The sequence below is a fragment of the Crocodylus porosus genome, unplaced genomic scaffold, assembly GCF_001723895.1.
Source record: "Crocodylus porosus isolate Cpor-Errol unplaced genomic scaffold, CroPor_comp1, whole genome shotgun sequence".
In the NCBI taxonomy this organism is placed as follows: domain Eukaryota; kingdom Metazoa; phylum Chordata; order Crocodylia; family Crocodylidae; genus Crocodylus; species Crocodylus porosus.
Genome location: NW_017728947.1, coordinates 70,266,025 through 70,289,755, shown reverse-complemented (window position 1 = coordinate 70,289,755; position 23,731 = coordinate 70,266,025). Strand labels below are relative to the sequence as shown.

Below are 23,731 nucleotides of genomic sequence, written 5' to 3'. Positions count from 1 at the left end.
TAGATCATAATATGCTTTTAATAGTTTTTTTTAACAATCCTACAGAAATCTTTAAGAAGGCTATAACTTATCTATTAAATTCTATGGGCGAGTTAGAAATATGATCTATGGAAAGGGTATCATTTTGTTCCCCTTATATTCTGTAAGATTTGTCAATAAAGAAAGGGAAATTCTTTTAACTATGAAAAAAATTATGAAGGCATTTAAATATTTGAACTTGGTGAGTCAATAGCACTAATGGGCCAGACTCTGCTGCTTTATGCCCTCATGAACTCCATTGATGCCTGGCCTTATGGGAGCTAAACAGGGTGTGAACCAGCACAAAATGTGGCCTAATGCCTTGCATGATGTGCTTCTACCACCATTTCTCCTGTTTTGTGACCTACTTACATTTTTCAGTTTTCTTAAATCTGTAGCAAAATCCACAGGGCTCTTTGTACAGAACGTACTTTCAGTGAGTGAGTGCTCAGTTTAGTTGCTAAATTTAAAGCAAGTAGGACTATGGCACTGGATACTTTGCTGGATATATTTTCCTGCTTTGTAGGGTATTGGCTGCATGATCTGATAAAAACTGTGGCTAAATGAACTCTACAATTTGTATTCCTACAGCCACAAGTTTATTGGCTTCTTTTTTTTTCTTTGGCTGTCTATAAGGTTCATTACTTACAGTTACTGCAGAATCAATCTGAACTGGCCAAAATCAGTGATGGAATTTATAGCACAATAAATGTACTGCCATACAAGCGCTGTTACACATGAAAGGGCCTGGGAATATTCTTTTCAGCAATCCTTCTACATAGCAGTGTACTGTTTTTATCAATTTAACAGAATCATCACAGGCATATTTTGAGAGGTGTAATCCTGACAGCTACACAGCAGATTTTCTCTGAAGCAGATACTGTTACAGGAAAACAATATTATTGATAAAATCTTAGCATATCAGAACACAGAAGAGAAAGAAACACATCTTTTTCATTCTCCACATCAGAGCTCTGTTGCTCCATTTTCCAAAACTATAATTTGTATAGAGCTTCTTAGGAAAACGTTTTAACACTTCTTGAGATATGAATTAATTAATAGATCAGTCACACCAAAATTTAGAAAAATAGCCTATTCGCTGATATTGTGCTACTTACAAAATGGGAAGAGCGCTCAAGGATAATACATACAGTATAGCACCAATAGTTCTATACTTATTAAGTCTGTAAGTTAAGATTTACATTGCTATTTAGGCTATTTTTCTTTCTAAGTGTCTATGGTATAGATATCTCATATTTTATGCCCTGCTGAAGTGAAGGAAGTTTCAACTTCAGCTTGATACATTACAAAAAACTACAGAAAAGACAGATAGTAGACTGTCCTCCCCAAAACTCAATTTCATAATATGCATGTGATTGCTAATAGGCAGGCACTAAAAAACAATTTTCCTTGATGGAGAAGAGCTGATAAATTGTCAACATAAACTCCGTCTGTGGTTGATCTAGTGATCTAAAGCTCTTCTGTGAGTTTTGTACTATCAAGTCTGCTTCTTACCACTGTATCCAAATTTACGAATGCCTATGACTATAAAGTGACTGAAAACAACCCATAATGCATGTTTGTTTATTGTGCATCAACTCTTTCTTCATTAGAAAAAACTTTTTCCAGTGCCCCCTTTTTTTAACTCTGCATATATGGTAAGGAAAAGGCAAACTGTGTTTCCATGTTTCCATCTGAGTTGATTCAAAGCAGGGGTCTAATTATAAATAACCCTTAAATAAAGAGTTTGATAAAGCTAATTTATAGGACCCTTTGAGAGAGACAAGTACTGGAACTACCATTAAAATGGGTAGAATTTGATTATCCAGAAGAAAAATAAATCTCCAATAGCTTGAACAGAGAAAAATAAAATAAAAGGCAACTCAGCTAGCAGTTTCAACAAGAGACATTCATGTTTCAGAGAGAAAATGTACATGGACATTGCAAAAAGTGTTAAAAGCGCGTATTATTTAGTTCACATGAAATATAATTAAGCATTCAATTCAGGCATGTAAAAATTCTTCAGAAAAAAAATCCAAATTATTTGTGCATAAAATAAGCCTTGTGTATACTGAAAATCCAAAGAATTAATTTCAGCATTAAACATTTCTCTAAAGCTGGCAACTGCTGGTTTTGATTTTTTAATGGCTTATAACTACTGAATGTTTTCCTGACTGTAAAAAATCAGATTTTATTTCTTGGACTAGTGTGTATTTGGGAGCAGTCACTCAATAGCAGATGAGCTGTGATTGCTCTGATACAAACATAGCTGACTGGAACAAAATGAGTTGATGTTCATGCTACATATGTATTTTCAAAGGTTGCTACAATTAATCAGTGGAAAGACTATAAAACAATTTGATCAGGGTCTTCTGCTGTGGAGGAGACACCCCTTTATTCTATTTAGAAGGAGGTGATAACCTCTTAAAATAAAGCCATGGAACAATTCATGATTCTTTATACTTCTCTTCATAAAAAGAATGCAAATGCTGCAAGCTTTAGCAGGCTCAGAACTGGTGCATGTTGCTTCTCATCTTTTGTAAAGTCTATACGATTGTTTCATATATCCACTTAATTTTAAAAACACGATTCAATGTTATTGTAGGATAAAAAGAACAATAACCATTGCTCAACACTTCTGAAGGACAAAATCCTGCAGTCTTGGATCCAAGAGGCATGTAGCTGAATTTAATGAGGACCAAATTTAGGTAGAAGATATGCTTTACAGGCTTACTTGGGCAAATTCAACTGATGTGCCATAGTGCTAACCATTTCATAAATACCCATATTAGATAGTTTAGGATGCAGAAACATATCAGATAGACATAAGCTACAATTAAAAGTCAATATGCTTCAACTGGAAGGACAGGGGAAAAGGTAATTTCCAAAATGCTATTACAAACAAAGGTGGAAAACATTGTTTACAAATGATGGAACAGACCTTGGCAGTGTCCTTTTAATGGCAAGCAATTCATACGGCAATGTGCACAAGAAGTTCAGGGAGAATAAAATACCTATCCATAAAAATGTGTAATAAAAATTGTAGGCCTCTTCAGTGTAACCAGTTCAGAGCTTAACTTTCTCTATGTGCAGTCTACATGGATTCTACAATACAAACTGCAAAATTAAGCATGAGTGAAAAATTATCCTTGGCCATAACATACTGTTTTCCTCCCTGGTGCTTCTAGGTATCAGTGGAAACGAAGCAAGACATTCTCTTATGCATTTGACAAATATTGATTATTTCCCTTTAGTAATTCACAAAATGCTTAGTTATTAAGAGGAGTTACAGTAAAAATATAGTAATAACAATTACAATTACTTATTTTACACAGGTTATAGATGTATTAATGTGCATAAGCTGCAGGGTCAGTATAAGTCTTGCTCAGCTTTCTTTAAAAGCAGTGGGACTAATAAAGACTTCTGTTTTAACTTTAGTGAAATAACACTGAAATATCACCTCATTTTTATGTCAGCAATGGTTTCTTTTTACCTCCATGATGTCAAAAGGGAATTATTATTATTAGAACGACAGTTTCCTAATGATGCTGTAAAAAGGAGAACCTGAAATCATGACAACCAAACATTTATATTCTGTCTTCTCTGTAGGTTAAGATAGGAGACAGGCTTAAGTACACGCCTCATAGTGAATCAAGCTTTTCTTTTCCTAATGTGATTCTGTACAGTGGACCAAATCAAGAGCAATACCTTACAATTCAGAAGTGGAAGTCCAACCTTTCTATTTATTTATGTAAAGGTGATAAAGGTGATATTTATGTTAAGGTGATATTTATGTACTGTATTCACTCAATTAAAAGAGAAGGGTTTCTCCCCGCAATCAGAATGGAGGAAAAAAAATCCCTTGTTTTATTATACTTGCATACAAGGGAACCTCATTAAGTACACTATCTGTCATTAAACTGCTACCAAAAGCAGTATGTGCTCAGTAGTGAAAACCAACTATGAAATTGATTAAATGCAGCCAACACGAAGCATAATTATAAAACACATAGCCCATTTTGGACAAACATACTGATGGGACCTACCACAAGGATAGGTTAGTGCAACCCACTGGATTTAGGTATATGCTAGTACCCTTTGCATGGAGTCCTTCTCATCACTGACTTTTTTCCCAAGTCATAGTGAGCCACAACACTGTATACATTTTGACTTCCTCTTCACTCTCACAGCTGAGCTGTGCCATTTTCCCATTTCCAATGATTCCTGCTTTTTAATCAACCTTAAATGTCTGGCAACCAACACCAAACACAGCCCCAAACAGTTCACCCAGAATCACTTTGTTCCCCCAGAATCACTCTCGCAGTCTGTCACATATGATTAGAGTGGTCCTGCCTTCCATGAGGTGAAGCCAGACCAGGTTGTCCTGTACCTCATCTGTACTTAAATTTTTGAAGTATCCCAGGACCCATAACAAGAACACTTGATTTGAATCATGAGGGGGTTAATTGTACATGGTTCCTTTGTAAAGGCTATTTTGAGTACACACACACAAACTGAGCAGTGCTGGGTTGTGGGGTCACCAAGGCTTGAAATGCTGTTGACTCTGTTGAAGTTCAACCTAATGACCTGTTTGGTATGTCAGGAACCTTTTAGCTGTGGACTAATAGCATGTATAGTTTATACTATATTGGTGGGTGCATCTACACGTGCTATTAAGGTGAGGCAATAAAATCTGGAACAGTTTGCAGTAGAGTTAATTGCTCCTGGGTACAGTGTCTACATGTGTGCCTAGGACTGCAGCAATTAGAGCTGAGGCAAAGCAGCCCTGGGCTGGCAGGGTACATGGGGGGGTCAGCCCCAGGCTCCGGGTGGTGGTGCCAAAGGAGCTGACAGGAACCAGGGGTCTGGCTCCAGGTTGGCTGGGCAGACTGAGAGCAATTTGTGTCCAGCAGTCACTATCCATGTAAGTGGTTAATCACAGTTAATTATTCCACTGTAAGTACTGTCTCTGACAATACTATCTTATGGTGGAGTTATTTTACTGCACACTAATACTGGTGCATCTACGGATGGTGAAGATTTACTGTGGAGCTAATTAGTCAAGTCCGCAGTCAAGTGTATGTGTAGATGCATCCAGTAAGTACAGAAGTGCTGCTTAAAACTTGCAGCAGTTTCAAGAAAGGTAAAGTGTATCAATTCTGGATGAATTAAGTCTATGAGTACTATATGCAAATTACTACAGGCATATTTATTTCAAGGTCAGTGTTTTTAAATTTGCTCCTCACTTCCATGTGCTCAGGGAGAGCAGCAGTGTCTGACAATAAGGAGGGGGGAAGGGACTTCAGGGGGAAGATGTTACGGGAGGCACAGGGCAAGGGCAAATCTGACCCCCCAGATTTATTTTCTCTGCTGTAGTTGTGGATGGGGTACAAATCCAATGTAAACCTCCAATAGTTATATTCTATACCTGGAAAATTATAAAAAAATTATAAATTTTCCATATACAGAATCTAATTATTGGGGGAGTTATTTTATATTCAGGATTGCTTTATATTTGAGTAAATACGGTATATGTTTATGTTCCTACAATTGTAGTAAAAATAAACAAACACTTCTTTCTAATAGATAAAGACCCAACCCAGAAAGATGACAGGTGCCCTGCTAGCCCCTGCTCACTTTAGGAGATCTGTACAATAGAAGAATAAGTACATCATGCATCATGTTCTTATAGTCTGTGGCTCACTTTCCGCATCCATAAAGTTTGAATAAAAACTATGCACATCACAGTAAGCTGCTTTGGGATCTGCTTTATTTGGTGGTAGATCATTTTTCTTTCTAATAAACAAAGCTGGATTTCAAAGTACTTTGAACTTCGCATAGCCAGTTATGCTTGTATAAAGTGAATGAAAAGCTAGTTCTAAATGCCTTTACCTCAGGGAGTTACTGGAGAATTCTGATTTGCTGCCATTTTGTACTCATGCTGTTCACATAAAAATAGCTATATAAAGTACATGGCAGCCCAACATTTTTACACATGTCCATTTTACACAATCCTTAAATTATTCCATGGTTTGAGGTTTTTTCCAAGATGAAAACATTTGCTTTGATTCAGTGGATCTGGGAACTGGCATACTCCCAAAGAAAGAGAATACTGATCCATTTGACTGCTGGCTGTGAGCTGAAAGCTGGATATACCATTTTCTAAATTAGTTGGAGAACTCAAGTAGAGCCTAAACCCTGAAGCTCCTTGGGGCTGAAAAATGTATTACAGTTTTGAAGGATTATTAAATAAATGTGTACATAATATTCAGACAAGGTTCTTTGGTTGGGTAAATGTGATTCCTTTCATTAGACCAACTAAATAGTTAGAAAAAATTGTTCTTTACAAGCTTTTGGGCACAAACATCTTTCTTCAGGGATAGGGAAAATCTTCTGGTATTATGTGTTTTCCATAGTACAATAGAAGCCAATATGCAAAAGGTAGACAAACCTCCAAAATTCACTTTCTAAATCTACTGGATACAAAAAAATCACAGAATAAATTCAGACACTGGATTTATGGCACATTATAACCTACTTGCCATCTGATAACCCCGGGCAAGCTGTCTGCATTTTACCAGCTACATTCGATCACCAGTTCAACATTCCCCTGCTTACCTCCCCACCTATTGTCTCCCATTCCCTCTGAACCTCATTGCTATGCATTTGCATTTTCACAGACCTGCATTTTGCATATTGGCTTCTATTCTACCATGCAGAACACATAGCACCAGCAGACTTTTCCTCTGCCTGAAGAAGGGTGTTTGTGCCCAAAAGCTTGCAAAGAACAATTTTTCCAACTATTTAGCTGGTCTTATAAAAGATATCACATTTACCCAAAGAACCTTGTCTGCCTAGCTCCATAGACCAATATGGCTACAACCAACAACTTTAAGGAATATTCATATATGTACGGCTTGTTGAATATTTTTCTTTGCCATCTCTATTTAAATAAGAGCTTTCTCCTTTATGATCGACTCTTTCATTTCTGGTGCAAAAAGACTCATTGGACCTAAACTATATCCCATGCCATGAAACTACACCAATCTCCTCCAGATGAAACCAAGAGAAAACTTGTTTGCTTGTGAGGAGGATGTTTCCTCTAAACTGTCTTTTTCTCCCCTGCTGATAAGAAGGCTTATATTCTTTCCAATCCTGGCATGCAGGATAGAGGTACTATCATGATTTTAATGAAAAAGGAATAATAGAATCGTAGGGTTGGAAGTGACCTCAAGAATCACGCATCCAACCCTCTGCTCAGATATAGTACGTCAATTCCTACAACATGCCAGACAGATGCCTATCTAACCTTTTTTTGAAAATCTCCAATGAGGTTTTGAAAAACGCTGATAAAGGAGACTCCACAATTTTCATCAGCAAGCCTGAGTTTTTATGATTTTTAATCTAAATCTGCTTTGCCACAGCTTTGTCTCTGGCATTTGTGCTACATCATGACAGTGGGGAAGTTGAAGTCTCCTTCCCTACTTACTGCTCCATCCTGTACAAATGTCAGGAATAAGTACTCTTTAATTACTGAAAGCAGTCTTCAGACTGGATGCATAATTTTCACTCTCAGGAGACATTTTTATTCAGACTTTTTTTAATTAAAAATCCCCAAAATTTGTAGTTTCAAACAAAAATGTTCCTTTTTTAAAATGCAGCCTTGAGATTTTCATGCTGCTTGCCATCATCTAGCTGAACAACTACAGTACTGAAAATCCAAACACACACAAATTCATAACACCATAAAAGTTCACATTAGCATTTAAATGCTCAGCCAGTTCACTTTCCTCTAATTCATAAAAACTTTATTTAGCTTCACTAACAAACGAAAATGGAGCTGTTCATGTCTGTCTGTTCCTTGCATTCACTAGCACTGCATGGGTCAGCCACCTGCACAGAACAGATGCTTTTCTGGCAACTGGTTTTCAGTGGTGTCTCTCTCCCAGTCCCAGCCTACAGCCCTCCGTCACACAGACAGGTAATGAGGTGAGGAGACAGTGGGAGAACACTGGCAGGATTTCACAGCTAGAACATTGTATTATAGCTAGAACATGAGGCATTATACTTTGGATTAATGTTTACATCCTTGTGTTACATTGATGTTCTCTTATTGCATGTAACCGGTTGAAGGATAAGAACTACATCTAAAAGAAAAATGTGGTTGGATTGTCTGCTTGGGCTCATGAAAGTTAACATATGTGGGAGGCATTTAGTTTACGGTAAAAATATGGTTCTTACAATTGCATATATTTCTTGAAAAACATATGACTATGCTTTTAGCTACAGACTATTTAATATTTACTATATATACACTGTCTACAAGCAACCTGACTTTTCTTTCACCTCCATCCAAGTATAAGAGGAATCACTACACCGAACCCACTGGTGTTGAACCAATGCAAAGTGGGTAAAAATGACAAGGGAATTGGACTGAAGATCTTTAACTTGCTATATACATTACTATGAGACCTCATGAGCATGGGTCACAAGATCTATGTTTCTTATTCAACCACTGCTGATTTCATCTTACTAGGTTCAGGTGATATGCAAGAACTGAAAAATGATTTTCTTACACAGACATATTGAGCCCAGTTCACTCCTGACATAAGCAGATATAGCAATAATATTCAGCTCCATTTCCCTAATAAACCACAGTTCTGAATTTGGCCAACTGTTTTTAGCTAAATAAAATACAACACTGCTCATGGAAAGACAGACTGTTGCTGCTAAAAGGGAGACAAGTGTGGCCTTCTGCCTTCATTTAGCATCAATTATATATATTTCAATTCATCAGCTCCTTGTTTTTTCCAAGCCTGCTGCGGAGAACACAGAGTAACTAGGAAGAGGTGTGGGATCAGCCAAAAACTGACTGCCAATCAACTACAGTTACACACTTTATAAAATATTTACATGTTGAAAGGGCAGAGGGCCAAACTCTCCCTTGGCACTGGCTACCCACACCACTGAGAAGCAGCAGAGATATTGGCAGGAGCATCCCCTGATGTGGGAAGTACTTTGGTTAGTGGATCTTCACAATCCATTGCTGGCTCCTCCAGTTAGCAGGAGAAAGGCATGTGCCAATCCAGAGCCAAGAACCACTGGCAGCGGATGGCAGCAGACATTCTAGGTAGTTTTGGGGACTGAATATATGTTTGCTACAGCAGATACCAGTCTCCCGGGAGCAAGGTATGCTTCTCCTAGCACACACTAGGCAGTATTCTGCCTGGCTGTTTCTGTGGTGAGAAAAGATTCCCACCATTCTCTTTCCACCCAGCACTCTCTGCTCAAAGACTAGCACCTAGCCCAGTGGGTAAGTTACTGCTGTATATGGACAGTACTTACTTAAGAATTTACTATTTCATAATCATATTCCAGTATTCATTAAAAATCCAGAGGTTTATATTCACCAATTAACGTCACAAATATGTTGTACTTTCAAGACTCAAACTATGTTGCAGTCCTTCCTAAAGGAATACTCTTCATTTTTAATATTTTAATATATATAGGACTGATTACTGATTTCCCACTCATTTTACTGCAGTAAAACCCTACTGACTTTACTGGACTTGACTTCAGATTTATACCTCTGTAAAGTCATGACCAGGGGTAGCTGCAACTAAAATGTGCGATGATACTTTTTCTCTCTGTAGCTGTTTGTTCTATAATAACCTAATTCAGGAATGGATGAACATAGACAATCTCTCAAAAATACTGAGTTTCTTTAACTTAATATTTAGGTTTTCTTTTAGATTCCAGTTTTTTGGCCTTAGCCAGCTCCCATTCAGATAGTCTAGAATGTAGTTATGACCTGCAGTCATAACTCTTTTCTTAAGGTTATATGAAAAGTGAAGACATGGCTTGAGGAGAAACAATGATTTAGGTGTCAATACTGCATCTGTAATTGTCACAAGGAGGCCTGGATCACTGAACAATGCCTGAATCTCTCTAGTTTTCAAACTGCTCGTGAGAAGGCCTTATACATAATGCTAACTGGCTATCTTTTTATATAGATGCTATCACCAAAGTATGTGAACACCTCACACATATTAATGAATCACAATATCTTTGCCACGTAGGGAAGTATTTACATTCCCATTTAAAAAATGTTCAGCATTGAAACTAAGGACTAATGGGAGCTGTTGGTGCTGAACACTTAAAAATCCAGTTATGTTAGATTCTTAAATGGGAGTTAAGCTTTACTGCAAATAATCCCTACTGACCTAACTCAAAATCTCATAACTCTCTCCCAGAGCCAGGAAATGAATCCAGATCTCTTTAGTCCTGGTTTAAAACTTCCTTTCTCCAACTATATTTTTTAGCTAAAGGTTAACCCCTCAAAGGCTCAGACTGACATGTTAGTGTTTGTGTCCCTTTGTAAGTAATGTTGCATCTTTAACAGACTTCCTTTTGATGAAAGGTCACCGATTTACATGGGTGAATTCTAGATCAGTTCTTCCTCCATGACAAATTACCTGCAAGTCTCCTATGTGCTGAAGAAACTGGGGTATGTCTGTGCTGACATTTAGAAAATTCTCTATATGTTTCTTGCTGTTGGTTTCTTATTCCTCCTTCCCTCAATTAATGTGTGCTGAGGAGGTGTGGCCAGAGCCATGTAATGAAATGCTATCTTCCATAGTTTTCTTTCTCCCTATATGGAAAGGTCATGCTGTGCTCTAATATCCCACCTTATAATGAAAAAAATGCCCAACAGAAAGCAAAAGATTTAAGGAGAAAAATGATGAGAGAGAAGTAAAGAATTCAAGCTCAACTATAGAAGCTTGGTTGTTCAAATTTAAGTGCTTTAATCCACATTTGGGGGCTACAGTAAAAGAGGGTTGTCTATTATGGATGCTGCAGAGCTACAAGTCAATACATCCTCTTGAAAATAAGCCCACTACAAAACATCGTTTTGACCTTCTGAATAATATGTCTGGAATCAAGGAAAGGACCAGTATAGACAGATCTTTTTCTGCCCATTTAAACTTTTTAAAATTTGTTGTAAAAAGGTAATAGCATACAGACTAATTTCTGCCCATATGTGATTTTGCTGCCACTGGGAGTGCGTTAAAAAAACTGAAATAATACTGAAAACCTATCTGATATGAAAGTCATCTACTGGTGCTAACTAGTATGGCTCAGAGTACATAATAGGTCATGCCCTGATGACCACTTTCTCAAGGAAGGACTCCATCCTCACCTGATCAGCACCAACTTGTAGCACTGTATACTTCTAAACCACAGAGAAATATCTTCAAAGGAATAATTTAAAAACTAATGGTAGGATTCTAAGGCACAAAAAGCAGTCAGGCATCCAGCTTCCTAAATTTAGGAATCTAAAACATTAAATAATGGAAAACTTGTAACTAAAAATAAATGCTGGGAAAGTTTTCTGACATTATAAGGCCGTGAATGCAAATATTAGCGGCTCAGAAAGCCTTATATTTCAAGCTTGGGAGGCAAGTGACTGCCTAGCACACTAGGATTATAAAAGTCGCATTACAGAAGCCATTTAAGTGAAAGTTCAGTTTCAAACAATAGTGTTGAAAATTAGCACTGCACAATATAAAAATGAATTAACTTAACCTGCAAAGACTATTTTATGGAACTACTTTTACAGAATTGTGAACATTTTTCAGTTCTGCAGGTGTATATTATTTTAAACTATTTTTATAGACATACTGATTTATGAGGCTTAACTAATCAAATTTCAGTCTTCATTACTGAAATTCTGGAATAGGGCCTATGACTATCTAATTTCTAGTTTTCACAAAGTTCATTAAATACAAAAATTCCACAGTATAGTTCTGTATAATATATTCAATGGCATTTAATATTGTGTTGTCATGTCATAAAGTAAAAGCAATGTATACATGCAGTATTTTTACTTTAAAATTGTGATTTGGTATCATTCATTAATAAAAACACTTCTTAAATCTCCTTAACCAACTTCTCCAGTTTAAGAATGTCAGAGACAGAAAATACTAAATAATTGGCAGTCGATTTGATGACAGTTGTGACTATGCCCTCAACACTGCAGGTTTCAGGTTTTGTACCCATCAGTGATGCCTCAGTACATTTTTAGAAGGAATAATAGGATTTTAGGATTTCAGAAAGTCAGAGAATTAACATATTTTCTCACACATAACACACCTTTTCTCCAAAAAATCAGACCCTCCAAAATTGGATGTATGGATTAAGCATGGAAGCTGATTTTCTGCAAGGGTACCTGCTCTGATTCATGCCTCACAATGCAGCAGTTATTCAATTACTATTCAGACAGCTAAATCAATTGACTTAATGGCTCATTGTTCTTCACTCCACAGGTGTTAATGACCACCCCTCTTTTTTAATGGTTTTGTCTATTCCACTAATCAAACTAACCTTTCTCAGAACAATTTTGCTATCTGCTAGATGCTTCTGGCCTCTCTCTTCCTATTTCACAGCTCTGGTGACTCTTTAACTCTTTAAAATCGTAGCTCCACCCATGAAGACCAATCGTTAGCAGCAGCCAGGGATGGTAAGTCAGTTGAAAATGAGGTTGAGTCAGCTGAAAATTAGAGTCTGTCCCTGCTCTATGCAGATATAAAAGGGGGCGGGGATTGTTATTCATTTTTTTCAAAAAACAAGATGAATAATATATTCCAAGACATGCTGTATGCAAGAAAATATAGTATGCCAAAAGTCCTTTCTCTCCATATCTTAAATCTGTGTGCACATTATTTCTAGATCCCAAACCACCTTGCAGAGACACTGGGAGCTCACTTCAAGGCAAAAGGGTATCTGTGACATGGCAAATATTTATTTCCCAGTAATGCAGGCTCAAATGTTTAAGGCTATACATAAGAATTTACTTCATCTAGGATAGTCTTCTATTTGCTTACACAGTTACTAAAATGCCTACCCTGATTCTTTAATGACTTATTCCTTAATGACTCTAATGGTAATTTTGTCTAAGAACGGTTGAGTCCATTTTTTGTTAAGATACAGAAGGATGCAAATAGTGACATTCAGCCACACACCCAAGCAGAAGGCAGTGCAGAGTTATACCACTTTAGGCAGTTAGTATACAATGGACCCATACATGCTGTACATCCCTTGGGATGGCTTTCTCTACAAACTGCTGGGCCTGAGGATAGGCATTGTGGCAGCAACCTGTGATGAGGCAGCTGAGAAGAGGAATCTCTTTATGCTCCTTGTGCACCTCTCTAATGGCCTTGTGATGGGTATGTACTTTGGAAGTCATCAGAGTAATCACAGGTCCCACATTAGGCACTGATTGGTTTTTCCTAGTCACACACAGCAGCAGACATGGGTGAGTTTTAAGGGAAGAAATAGATAGAAAAAGTTAGAGGGGGGTACAGCAAGTACAAGTGTTAATACAGCTCATGGGCCAGAGCAGAATGGTTCTGCTGGTATTCCTGGCTCTGTCTTCCCATCCTGCTTACTATGCTTTGCTTGAGACACTCGTATTTGGCCCTGAAGGTTTAAATATGCATGTAAAGTCTTAACCCAATCTGCCATGAAGGGAACATGACACAACAATAATGTAATTGGATCTGAATGAAGTGGTCTTCAAAAAATGGCTTTGATATGCCTAAGAAAATGGGGCAATAGAAACACTGAAACAGGAAAAAGTGTTTAGTAGATAGATGAGGTCTGACCCTCAGACAGAGAAAAACAAAGAGAGAAATAGATAAAAATAGAAAGAAATAAAATCCGAAGAAAAACTAGTCTCTTTATATCGAAGAAGAAAAAACAGAGAAAAGATGAAATGATACATTTCTAGCAGTGAAAAACACAGTAAGTCTTTGCATCATGTATCATAGACAACAGCTGTAACAGTAATAAATTCTGAAGCTTTCAGTGAATAGAATTATTATCATTGTTTCTTTTTATTTGTTTTCATTGTGTTCTGTCACCTGACTACATGTTTTATGTGAGTTTTTTTATATGGTTGCAGATGTGCTTACTGAGCACTGAGTATATAGCAAGGTATGTTAAATCTCCTTATAAGGAGGAGCTTTCTTATCGTTCTCTAGCATAAGCATAGAAGCATTATGAATAAATAGGGAAAAGCCTGCTCAGAAGGAGAAGAAAGTCAGAACCCAGCAAAAGAAGGGGAACTGGGAAGATGGAGCATGGACCTCCCCTATTACAAATAAAAAAATAATTTTTGTATTAGCATCATTTTAAGAACAGAGAGACCAAGCTATTGTCTGCCTTAGTGATTCAGGCATCTTTTTTTAAAATCTGATCTCAGTTGTATACAAGTATTTCTGAAGCAGGGACTTTCCTGTTCTGAGGACTGTCCAAGTACCTCATAGAAAATCTCAATCACTAATTGTCTGAAGACCCACTTTCTTGGGTTAGCTGTTTGAGTGGTAGGTCTTAGAGAGAGCTGCATACCTACCCTGCCCTCTAGATCATAGACAGTCATCTTTCATTGTCTTATGCGGCAGAAACTAGTGGTCTGCATTTTTATCTTGTACTACTGATTCACGCTGAGACAACAATGGGGCATTTCTTTGAGGTATGTCCAGAGTTAATGCAATGTCGCAATTTGGCTAGGTCTTCTTCCTTTATCCATTCTGTGTTTTTTTAACTATCTCTCCAGCTGCTGGTCCCATTTTAACTTTAATGAAATGTGTAACTGAACAGTTCTGGAAGGCTTGAGTTTGGTTTATAAGTTTACATTTTGGGAAGTCAGTAAATAAGCTGGTAGCTTTCCCATAAATGTGAGTGACACTCGGTATAGAACCTGAATTTTGTTATGCTTCACTTGCTCAGCTCCACACAAGGAGAATCGCATTAAACTAAAAAGGTCTTGCATTGATTTAATACACAAATGATCCACCTTTTCTACAGTGAATATAAAATACAAGTTAAGGCTCACTATTGATGCTATTGCTAAGATCCACAATATTAATATCCATTTTTTTTAAAAGTAAGTGAAATAGAACTTTCATGTCAGGATACAAGTGACTTTCCTCTCCTTTCCCTTCTACATACTGTCATTTTTAAATTTCCCAAACTCTATAACCCTATGGAGATATGCCTAATTATAAGGGTTAAGGGTCTTACTCCTCTATATGATAATACTCATGTTAATTTGCTGATGCCTCAGAGAAAAAAATGAAAATCATTTTAAGAAAATTTTGCAATTTTCATACACTTTTTTTGTTCTCCTGAAAATAAAATATTTGGTCTTTCAAAGTTTTGCTCTTCTGTCTTCCTCTCTCACCTGAGGACATAATTCTCTGCTTTTAATATCACAATTAGAACTGTCATTGTTTCATGAGATGTCAATAGCTCTTTAAAAAGAAACTAAATGTGTATTTATATGATGAAGTATAATATCTTCTTCTACTGTGTAAATACTCAAAGGTACATTTCAGAAACTGTCTGACCTTTAAATCTCAAACTTTACATTGTAAGCACAAAAGGGAAATCCTCATACAAATATCTTGGTATAAATCTACTTTGACAGCAAATCCAGAAAAATGGCCCCATCTTGTTTTGCCTATCTCTTCTAGCTTCTTCCTGGGCCCAGCATAGTATAGGATTATAGAAGTCTAACTAGTCCAGGTAGGGAGAAAAAAGAATGGAACTTTAGCACAGCTGTATTTTCTGTTATTTCCTGTATTCTTGGTGCTAATATTATTCTGTAAATAAAGTACTGGTGAAAGATATCACATTGAAAATGCTGAAACACAAATTATTTTCCTTATTTGCATCACAGTTATTTATTAGCATCAGCAACAACAATGCAAACTGCCTGCCAATGTACCCAAGAGCTAACTTAGCTGGAAAGTGTCTAAGGGTTAGCATGTTGTTGTTCCTAACACAGGTCCATTCATTCCTTGGCCTAACACTATTAATGCAGGTACCAACTTTCATGTTTTCTGTGAAATGGATATTGTATGAATTGTACTAACTGCATCAACTCAAGTGTTGACAACTCAAGAGATATCAGATAATAACTTCCTGGTGCCTTCTGAAACCAGTAACTTGGAGGTAAAACATTCTTTGTACCATTAAAAATCATGAGATCATATAGATCCAGGTATCATTCAGAAGAAAGTCTCCAATTCATTTACTTTCAAAGAGGATATTTTTATCAGGATATTTTCAGGAGCTAAGTAGAATGCCTTGATGTTGCTAGATTCTCAGAGATCATTTTGGATGGGTGGAATGAGAAATTTTCTTTCAAAACTACTTTATGTCTTTATCGGTAAACTAAAAATGTTGTTAAAATGTTTAAAATGATCACTGACATTTACATCCTCTTTAAATATGTAAACATGCTCAAGCTTACTTCTTTAAGTCTGTGACTGTCACTCAGTTATTTGTCACAATATTGTCACAATACTGACTGGCTGAGATATTTCATTTTACAAAATGACAATATTGAAAACATGCTATTCGTTATAGTCTTGATGTGCTGTAAAACCACCCGTAGCCATGGGCTTTGCCAGCCATACATGATTAAAAAAGAAAATTGAGACTGTGGTAAATAAGGAAAAGGAGACTTTTGTATCTTGAAAAAAAATCCAACACTAAGATTTTTCTTGGGGATAAGTTAGCCCCTAAAAACACTGCCTCATGGACACATAGGCTGTATCTAGGCATTGCATGTTAAATCATGCACGGTGCTGCTGATTTGCAGAGCCAGGGCAAAATTTGCTACCAGGTTTTCCCAGTAGCAAAAAAAAAAAACCTGGAAGAAAAATGTGGTGCAAAGCATGCCAAAGTGGCATACAGTGGGACAGATGCAAAGATGGGGGAGCTGCCTAGGGCTGCCTGCTCCCCTGTCTCTGTGTGCTGTGGAGCCCTTGCACTGAAGCACCCTGTGCCCCAGCCAGCTGCTCCCCAGCCGGCTGGGGCACTGGGTTCCTCAAGACGGAGGAGCAGGCAGCTCCCCTGACTCTGCTTGCCTTAGCATGGGGGCTCCACTGTGAAGCCCCCATGCTGACATACATGGAGATGGGGAAACAAGACTGGGGCACAGGATGCCTCAGTGTGGGGACTCTGCAGCATGTGAAAATGAGAAAGCAAGCAGCCTGGGGCCACTCCCCAGGTTGCTGGGGCCAGGATGCCTCAGCATAGGGGCTGCCCGCCAGCTAGCCCTTCACTGAGGCACCCTGTTCCCTTGCCAGGCCCCCCTGCAGCAGGACAATGTAAAGCGCACAGGCAGGGACATGCACTGCGGCACAAAGTAGTGGTACAAATTTGTGCCACTACTATTTGTGTTGCTGCAAACACATGCCCCTGCTCATGTACATGTGGCCATGGTGAAAGGAAAATGGTGGAAAAATTCTTTGTGTAGATTGTTTTCTAGTTCAGCTTGAATAGCGAAGAAAATTAAATAGCTATAATATTCTATCTGCATTAAGAGCTGCTACAGTAATCACTCAGTGAAACATAACTTAAAGTGAGACTAACTAGAAATATGTATAGCAACTCCCTAATATGAATAGTAATGTTAGTCTGACTTGCATTCTTTGGCTAAATACATTCCTATCCTGACACTTTTCTGAAGGGCTCTTCTGAAGGGTATATTGAGTGTTGTGAAGAAATGTTGTTATAATGAAGATAAATATGATGGAGGCTTAGCAATATTACAAACCTCATACTAGAAAGATTGTACTTATGTTTCTTTAATGAGGATGGAGAATATGCAAACAAGCAATAGTTAATTCCTTTGTCTATTCACATAGGTAGGGTGAAGCAAAAATGAACATAATACCCACAAATGACATAAGGTTGGATAAAACTGAGGATGCCAATATTTCATAGAACAAAGCTTACTTTGTATCCTGATGATTTGATGTGCACTCCTCGCTTGGTCAGTGTAGATTTCATTCGGATGAAAAAAGAGCGCTCCAGGTTGTTGTCAGTGGTTAGTAGATTGGGGCTTGTTGATTCCACTAGGGAATAGAGGGGGAAAAAAACATATACAGATTATTTAGATTTTATACATCCCCTCTCAGATATTTCTCAGGTGCAATCCTTGAACTTACTAAAAATAAATGACTGATGGATGCTAAGAGTGCTGTAATCAATTTACCTTGTTTAGAAAATGTTTACTTAGCGAAAAAGATGGAAAAAAATATATGTGTACATAGTAACTCTCATTTTTAAAAAAAAACCTAAATACAGAGATGCCTTATTAACTCTTTCCTACACATTTCTATCATAGCTATTTCTTTGCAGACACTGAAGTTCCTTCTTGTTATGCAACCGGATAAGTATTATTTAGGCGACAAGGCTGCCTACTAAAAGGGGTCTGCAAGTTCTATTTCAGAATCCTATTCCCCAGTCCCACCTTGCTCGCTGAGATACCTAAGGGCAAGGCATTTCAGCTTTTGGTGTCTTAGTTTCCTCATTAGTTAAGGTTAACTAATGTCCATAAAATACTTTGCAACCCTCAGATGGAAAGCACTGGGGTTATTATTATTAATAATAATAATTAATATTAGTGACTAATTATAGCGGAATGTCTTCATGGTCCATTTAGCTTCAAGTGAAGTTTCTTCTTTGAAACTACAGATCTAACACATGTGTTCAATTCCCTGAACCCCAACATGTATTGTAAATAAGAAAATCTGGTGGGAATTAAGTATGATAAAATAAAATACATATTGCTGGGTGACATCATATTATCATATTCCACAGGCGGTATTTCAACAGTTATATTTTCAACCCAAATGCTAACATGTTCTCCGTTTTCAAAAATATAATTCATGGGAACATTCTTGCGCAATCCTACAATAATAAGCTGCTGCTGGCAATTAAACATATTGTGGTTCCATGAAAAAAAATTACAAACAACAACAAAAAAGGGATTTTTAAAGATCGCATTGCTGTCTTTTTAGAGACTGTAACCAGTTACTGTTCAAAACTATTCCAAGTAAAAAAGCATTTGATATACAGCCTATAGATGCACCACTTGTTTTTGAGCTAAGGATTATTTGGAGTTGTCCTTGTTCTAATGTGGTCACATTATCTTGTATTTATGGCATTTCAACTCCGTGTGATGAAACCAGTGACAAGAATGCCCCTTTCTTTAGTGTCTCTTATGGTTTTTTGTTTTAGAGAGCATGGATTCGATGTCATTTTAAATGTACAGCTCTTTATCACTTGAGGGAAAAGCAGAGCCATGTTATATTTAGTACTTTCATTTCTTCTGATTAAATATGAATTACTATGAAATTTTTCTCATCATCTAACACGCCATAATACGCCAACAGCTTTTTAATACACTATATAAGCACAAACTTCTGCTCTAAGAGTTTAATTTGCCCCTCTAATCCAATCACATCAACCTTATTTCTCTTATCAGAGATTCCCATTTTGAATTAAATGAGCTCATTAGTTTTAATCAAAAGCAGAGAGATCAAAACTTAAACGTAAATGCTTTAGATCAGAACTGTCAGTCAGCCGTGCAGTTCTATTTTACTAAAACACAAGATCAGAGACCCTTAGAACCAATTTTTTCTCGTAAGGGATGCCGAGAGCTTGAAGATGCTATATCCTTTTTTTTTTCCCAAGGACAGATTATACATTTAAGGTTAGACTTAATTTAGAGCATTTTTTTTCATCCTGGTGGAAATGGAAAAGTATGCCAATCTGCTGTTGTCTCTTTCACATTTATTGGTGCTGGTCCTTGGAGACCTGAACAAACGTGAAGCCATCAGAATCCATGCCACAAACCCGGCCTCAAAAAATTCAGCTCTGTTCAGCAATATCATGTTTGTAACATCTAAGAAATTACACTTTCAAAGAAAGGAAATGTGCTTCAGGGTCAAGGTTATGGAACCCTGAAACAGCAATGCAGGGTCACCAGGTTACTAGAAGCACTGGTGATGTGTGGATCATTATTAATTATTACTATTATTATACAGTACTCTACAGTACAGTGCTTAAAGAGTACATTAAGAAACCACAGCATGGGTGCTTCCTGCTGTGTGAAGAAATGCTAGAATCAGCTTAACAAATGCACTAGTTGTAGTCCGGCACATTATGCCCTAACATAGGCAATAAGTACTATATGCCCCCATGTGTTGTAATGGTAATTACCAAAACACATAGAAGTAATGTTAATTAAACATACAACATTAAATTTGAATAACATTTAGGTGGTGGAATGCTCTTGCCACACCTGAGAAGAAAAAAAGATGAGACTGACATTTTAACCTTTATTTCCACTTTTGTGAAGGAAAGCAACACAGCTGAGATTTAGTACAGTGTACTGGGTATTGAATACTTCCTGGCTTCTTGTTAGCTTGTATATCAAGCTTACCATAATTTTGCTTTTAATCTGATATCTATAAAAACTATATATCTTTCAGTGAGGATCATAAAATGCATATAATTTATGCAGCGATTGGAACAGCATCTATCACATAAATATGTATTTAGACATGTTTGATTTTCTTAAAAGTGCCTGAAGAGTGTATATGAGAGGTGGGATTAGTTACCTAAAAGTCCAAGGCAGTTTAAGAACATCTTTCTGAGTGTCTCTCCGGAGAAAACAGTTATGGTAGATGAAACAGAGATGCATTTGGGCTTGCACCAACCACAGTAAGGGACTGTAACAATGCTAATTATTATGATTCATGCAGTATTTTAAAGGTAGGATAGCCACAGTATGTGCTCATTGATGTCAGTAAAATCTACACTGAATACAGCCCATTGTGAGACCTCTGCATTTGACTTTGAATGCTAATCTCTTAGACATTTAAGGTGTTTTCCATTTATACCACTGGAGACTAGCAATCAGACTGACATCAGAATGAAACTTTGCAACACTTATTTTTTTTAAGAGATTTTTTAAAAACTTCAGAAAACTCAGATACTAGTAAAGTACATTTTGTTTGATACCCTAGTAGCTGAAATGCCCTTTTACATTAAAAAAAATGTTGCTGCTGGACTAAATCTACCAAGTTCTAATCTTACACAAGCTGTTTCTCTGAATTACAAACCTTTGAAATGGAATATATAGAATGCATATACTTCATGTTGACGGAACTAGTAAAAGGCACTCAATGTTATACACTGTCTTTGCAAAAACAGGTAACTGTAAGAGCAGCTATATTTATGTGTCCTGTGCTGTCTTCAATGGACAGCATTCAAAGAAATTCTTTAGACTCTTGGAATTGCTATGGGAGTCCACTACAGTTTTGAGAGCACAAGCAATGGGTTACCTGTTTCTAAGGGTATCCAAATACCAAATGTGGTATATCTGGGCCAAAGTGTTATCAGAGTCTTAAATGCCATCTGAAAACCACAGAAGCAAAAAAGAAAAAGTAGGAACTAATACCCCAGTCCCGTGAAAGGCTCCAAGCATTTGGATTCCAGGTCCAGTACAGAGCTCTGTTATCATTCTGCATCATGTTAGGAACTATTTATTTGTTCCACGTCCCGCAAAAAGTCATGCATGAGTTCAACTTCACATAGTTCTATTAACTACAATGGGAGTATTCACATGTGTATAGATAAGCATGTATATGTTCATGGGTTCTGATCCTGCAGTGAGCTCCACATGGATAGAGTCCTGTGCGAATCGCCACTAATCCCTGTAAAAAGTAATGCAGAGCAGCGTAAATCATACCTATCTCACAGCAATAACAGAAACACCAAATCCATGTCTGAGGCAGAAAAACGTACATATTCAGATAAATAACTTGTCCCCAGGATGAAAGAAAGCCGCAAATTTCATTTATGTCTTAAAGCCAAGATAAAGAAGAAAATTCTGCCAAAGCTACTTAAATGAATCTTTAACCACTCATGCCTTTTTGTCATCTGTATTAAAAAATTTGGGACAAGAGAAGAAAGAGAGAATTTTACCATGTTAACACGTGAAAAGGTTTTTTTGTGATCATTCTTTTGGAGGACCAGAAATGTCAGAGGGGTATGTGAGAAGCTACAAAACAAATAAATCTGATGCTCTCAATGGAATCTACAGGATAAATACTTGGGTTTTTACTTAAAGGAACTCTTGGCCTTGGCATCACTGCAATAATTTTTCATCAGCTGTTTATTTTCTACTTGCATAAAAAGCTTTTAGATAAAGTGAACAAAGAACAAAAACCTGTTTAAGCAATGTGAAGAAAAGACCAAATAAGAAGGAAAATTCACATTAACAGAAAAGGGGCTTATACCTTGCCTTGTGTTGGATACTTATAAACATCTCCCCAAGTTTTCTCAAAATCTAATAACAGCTTGCATATATGATTGAGAATCATCAGATTCAGTTGTGTAACTGGACAACACATATCTATCATTTCTGGTTGGTCTGGACGTTTCTGTTCCTCTCCCCCCTCGCTGATGCGACAGCAGGCCAGCATGGCTCCCGAGGCAGAGGAGGAAGGACGCTCCCCCATCACCACTCCAGTGGCCACACACCGCTGCCATGGCACCCTGGGGTGGGGGGAGGGAGTGGAGCTATTCTCCCCTCAGCCCCTCAGGCAACACAGCAGGGTCTGCCCACCCCAGGCACTGCCAGCCACAGCTCTAGCAACCCCCAGCTCCTGGCCTGAGCAACTGCAGGCATGTTGCTGTTACAAACCAGTTCAACCTAGACTAACCTGCAAATGTTTAATCAATTCAGGCTCTGACTTTCTGAATGTCCGTCCCTAACCCTAATGCTTGCAGGGCTAAAAGGAGTAACTTCCAGTATATATAATGCCTCTAATATGTTTGTGTGTATTATATATTATTATATATTATATATTGCTATGACCCATTAACTGTTAAAATGGGAGCTTCCTATTCCTGGAAAAGAGTGATTCTAATCTTCCTAAGGAGATACTTACCGCTTGTTTCTGGCCCAAGAAGAGTCTTAAAATTTCAGTGTCATTAATCAGAAGAACCACTGTAGATGCAATTAGAGGTTTCTAAAATGTATTATTTCTAATAGTTACAATTCTGTATAGTTGGACAAACTGCCTTAGGGCAGCCCCTAAGGAACCTGGACATATGGGGGGTGGGGGTTGGGCTTCTGAATATTTGGTACAACAGAGGCAACTCCTTCTCTGCATATGGGAGGACAGCAGTAGGGGGTCAAGACTCAGGCTTGGGCTAGACTGGAAGAGACCTGGGGTGGCTGGGAGTGGGGCGAGGGTCACTGAAGGAAAGAAGGAAACTATATGATTTAATGCCTGGGAGTGTTCCCAGGTGATATAATAAAGGCAGCATACTCATCTGTATCTACTTATTTTAATGGTAAGAAATTCATAGATTGTAAGGCTGGAAGGGACCTGAAAAGGTCATCAGGTCCAGCCCCCCGCACCAAGCAGGAAAGACAACTGGGGTCATGTGACCCCAGCGAGGTGACCGTCCAGTCTCCTCTTGAAGATTTCCAGGGTAGGCAATTGCACCACCTCTGGAAGAAGCTTATTCCACAGTCTGGAGAGACACATATTCAGCATTTAGTCGCTAAAAATATTCCTGGTTTAATTTTTCTTTCCCAGTTTAAGACGGCAAAATAAGTAACATGGACGTGATTTACCATGCAATGCCTTATTATGTTATAACTAGTAAAATGCACGAGGGGGCACAACAGAACAATTTTACTCTCCTGCCCTTTCAGTACTACTTTACTGCCAGGTGGCATTTTAGGACAAGATTTGATATTTTGGTTGGTTTATTTTCTTGGGTTGTGCCAGGTTGCTTTTGGGCAGGGAACTGTTGGCTTGAGAGACACACA

The 23,731-nt window shown here is 37.7% G+C and overlaps 1 protein-coding gene across 1 annotated transcript in view; it reads right to left on the bottom strand.

Moving 5' to 3' along the window:
- The window catches only part of NPAS3 (neuronal PAS domain protein 3), a 741,990-nt gene that overhangs the window by 74,774 nt on the left and 643,485 nt on the right, over positions 1-23,731 (bottom strand). Inside the window, exon 8 of the mRNA XM_019551125.1 lies at positions 17,830-17,948. Within this exon, the coding sequence (XP_019406670.1) occupies positions 17,830-17,948 (119 nt within the window). The remainder of the gene's footprint in view (positions 1-17,829; positions 17,949-23,731) is intronic.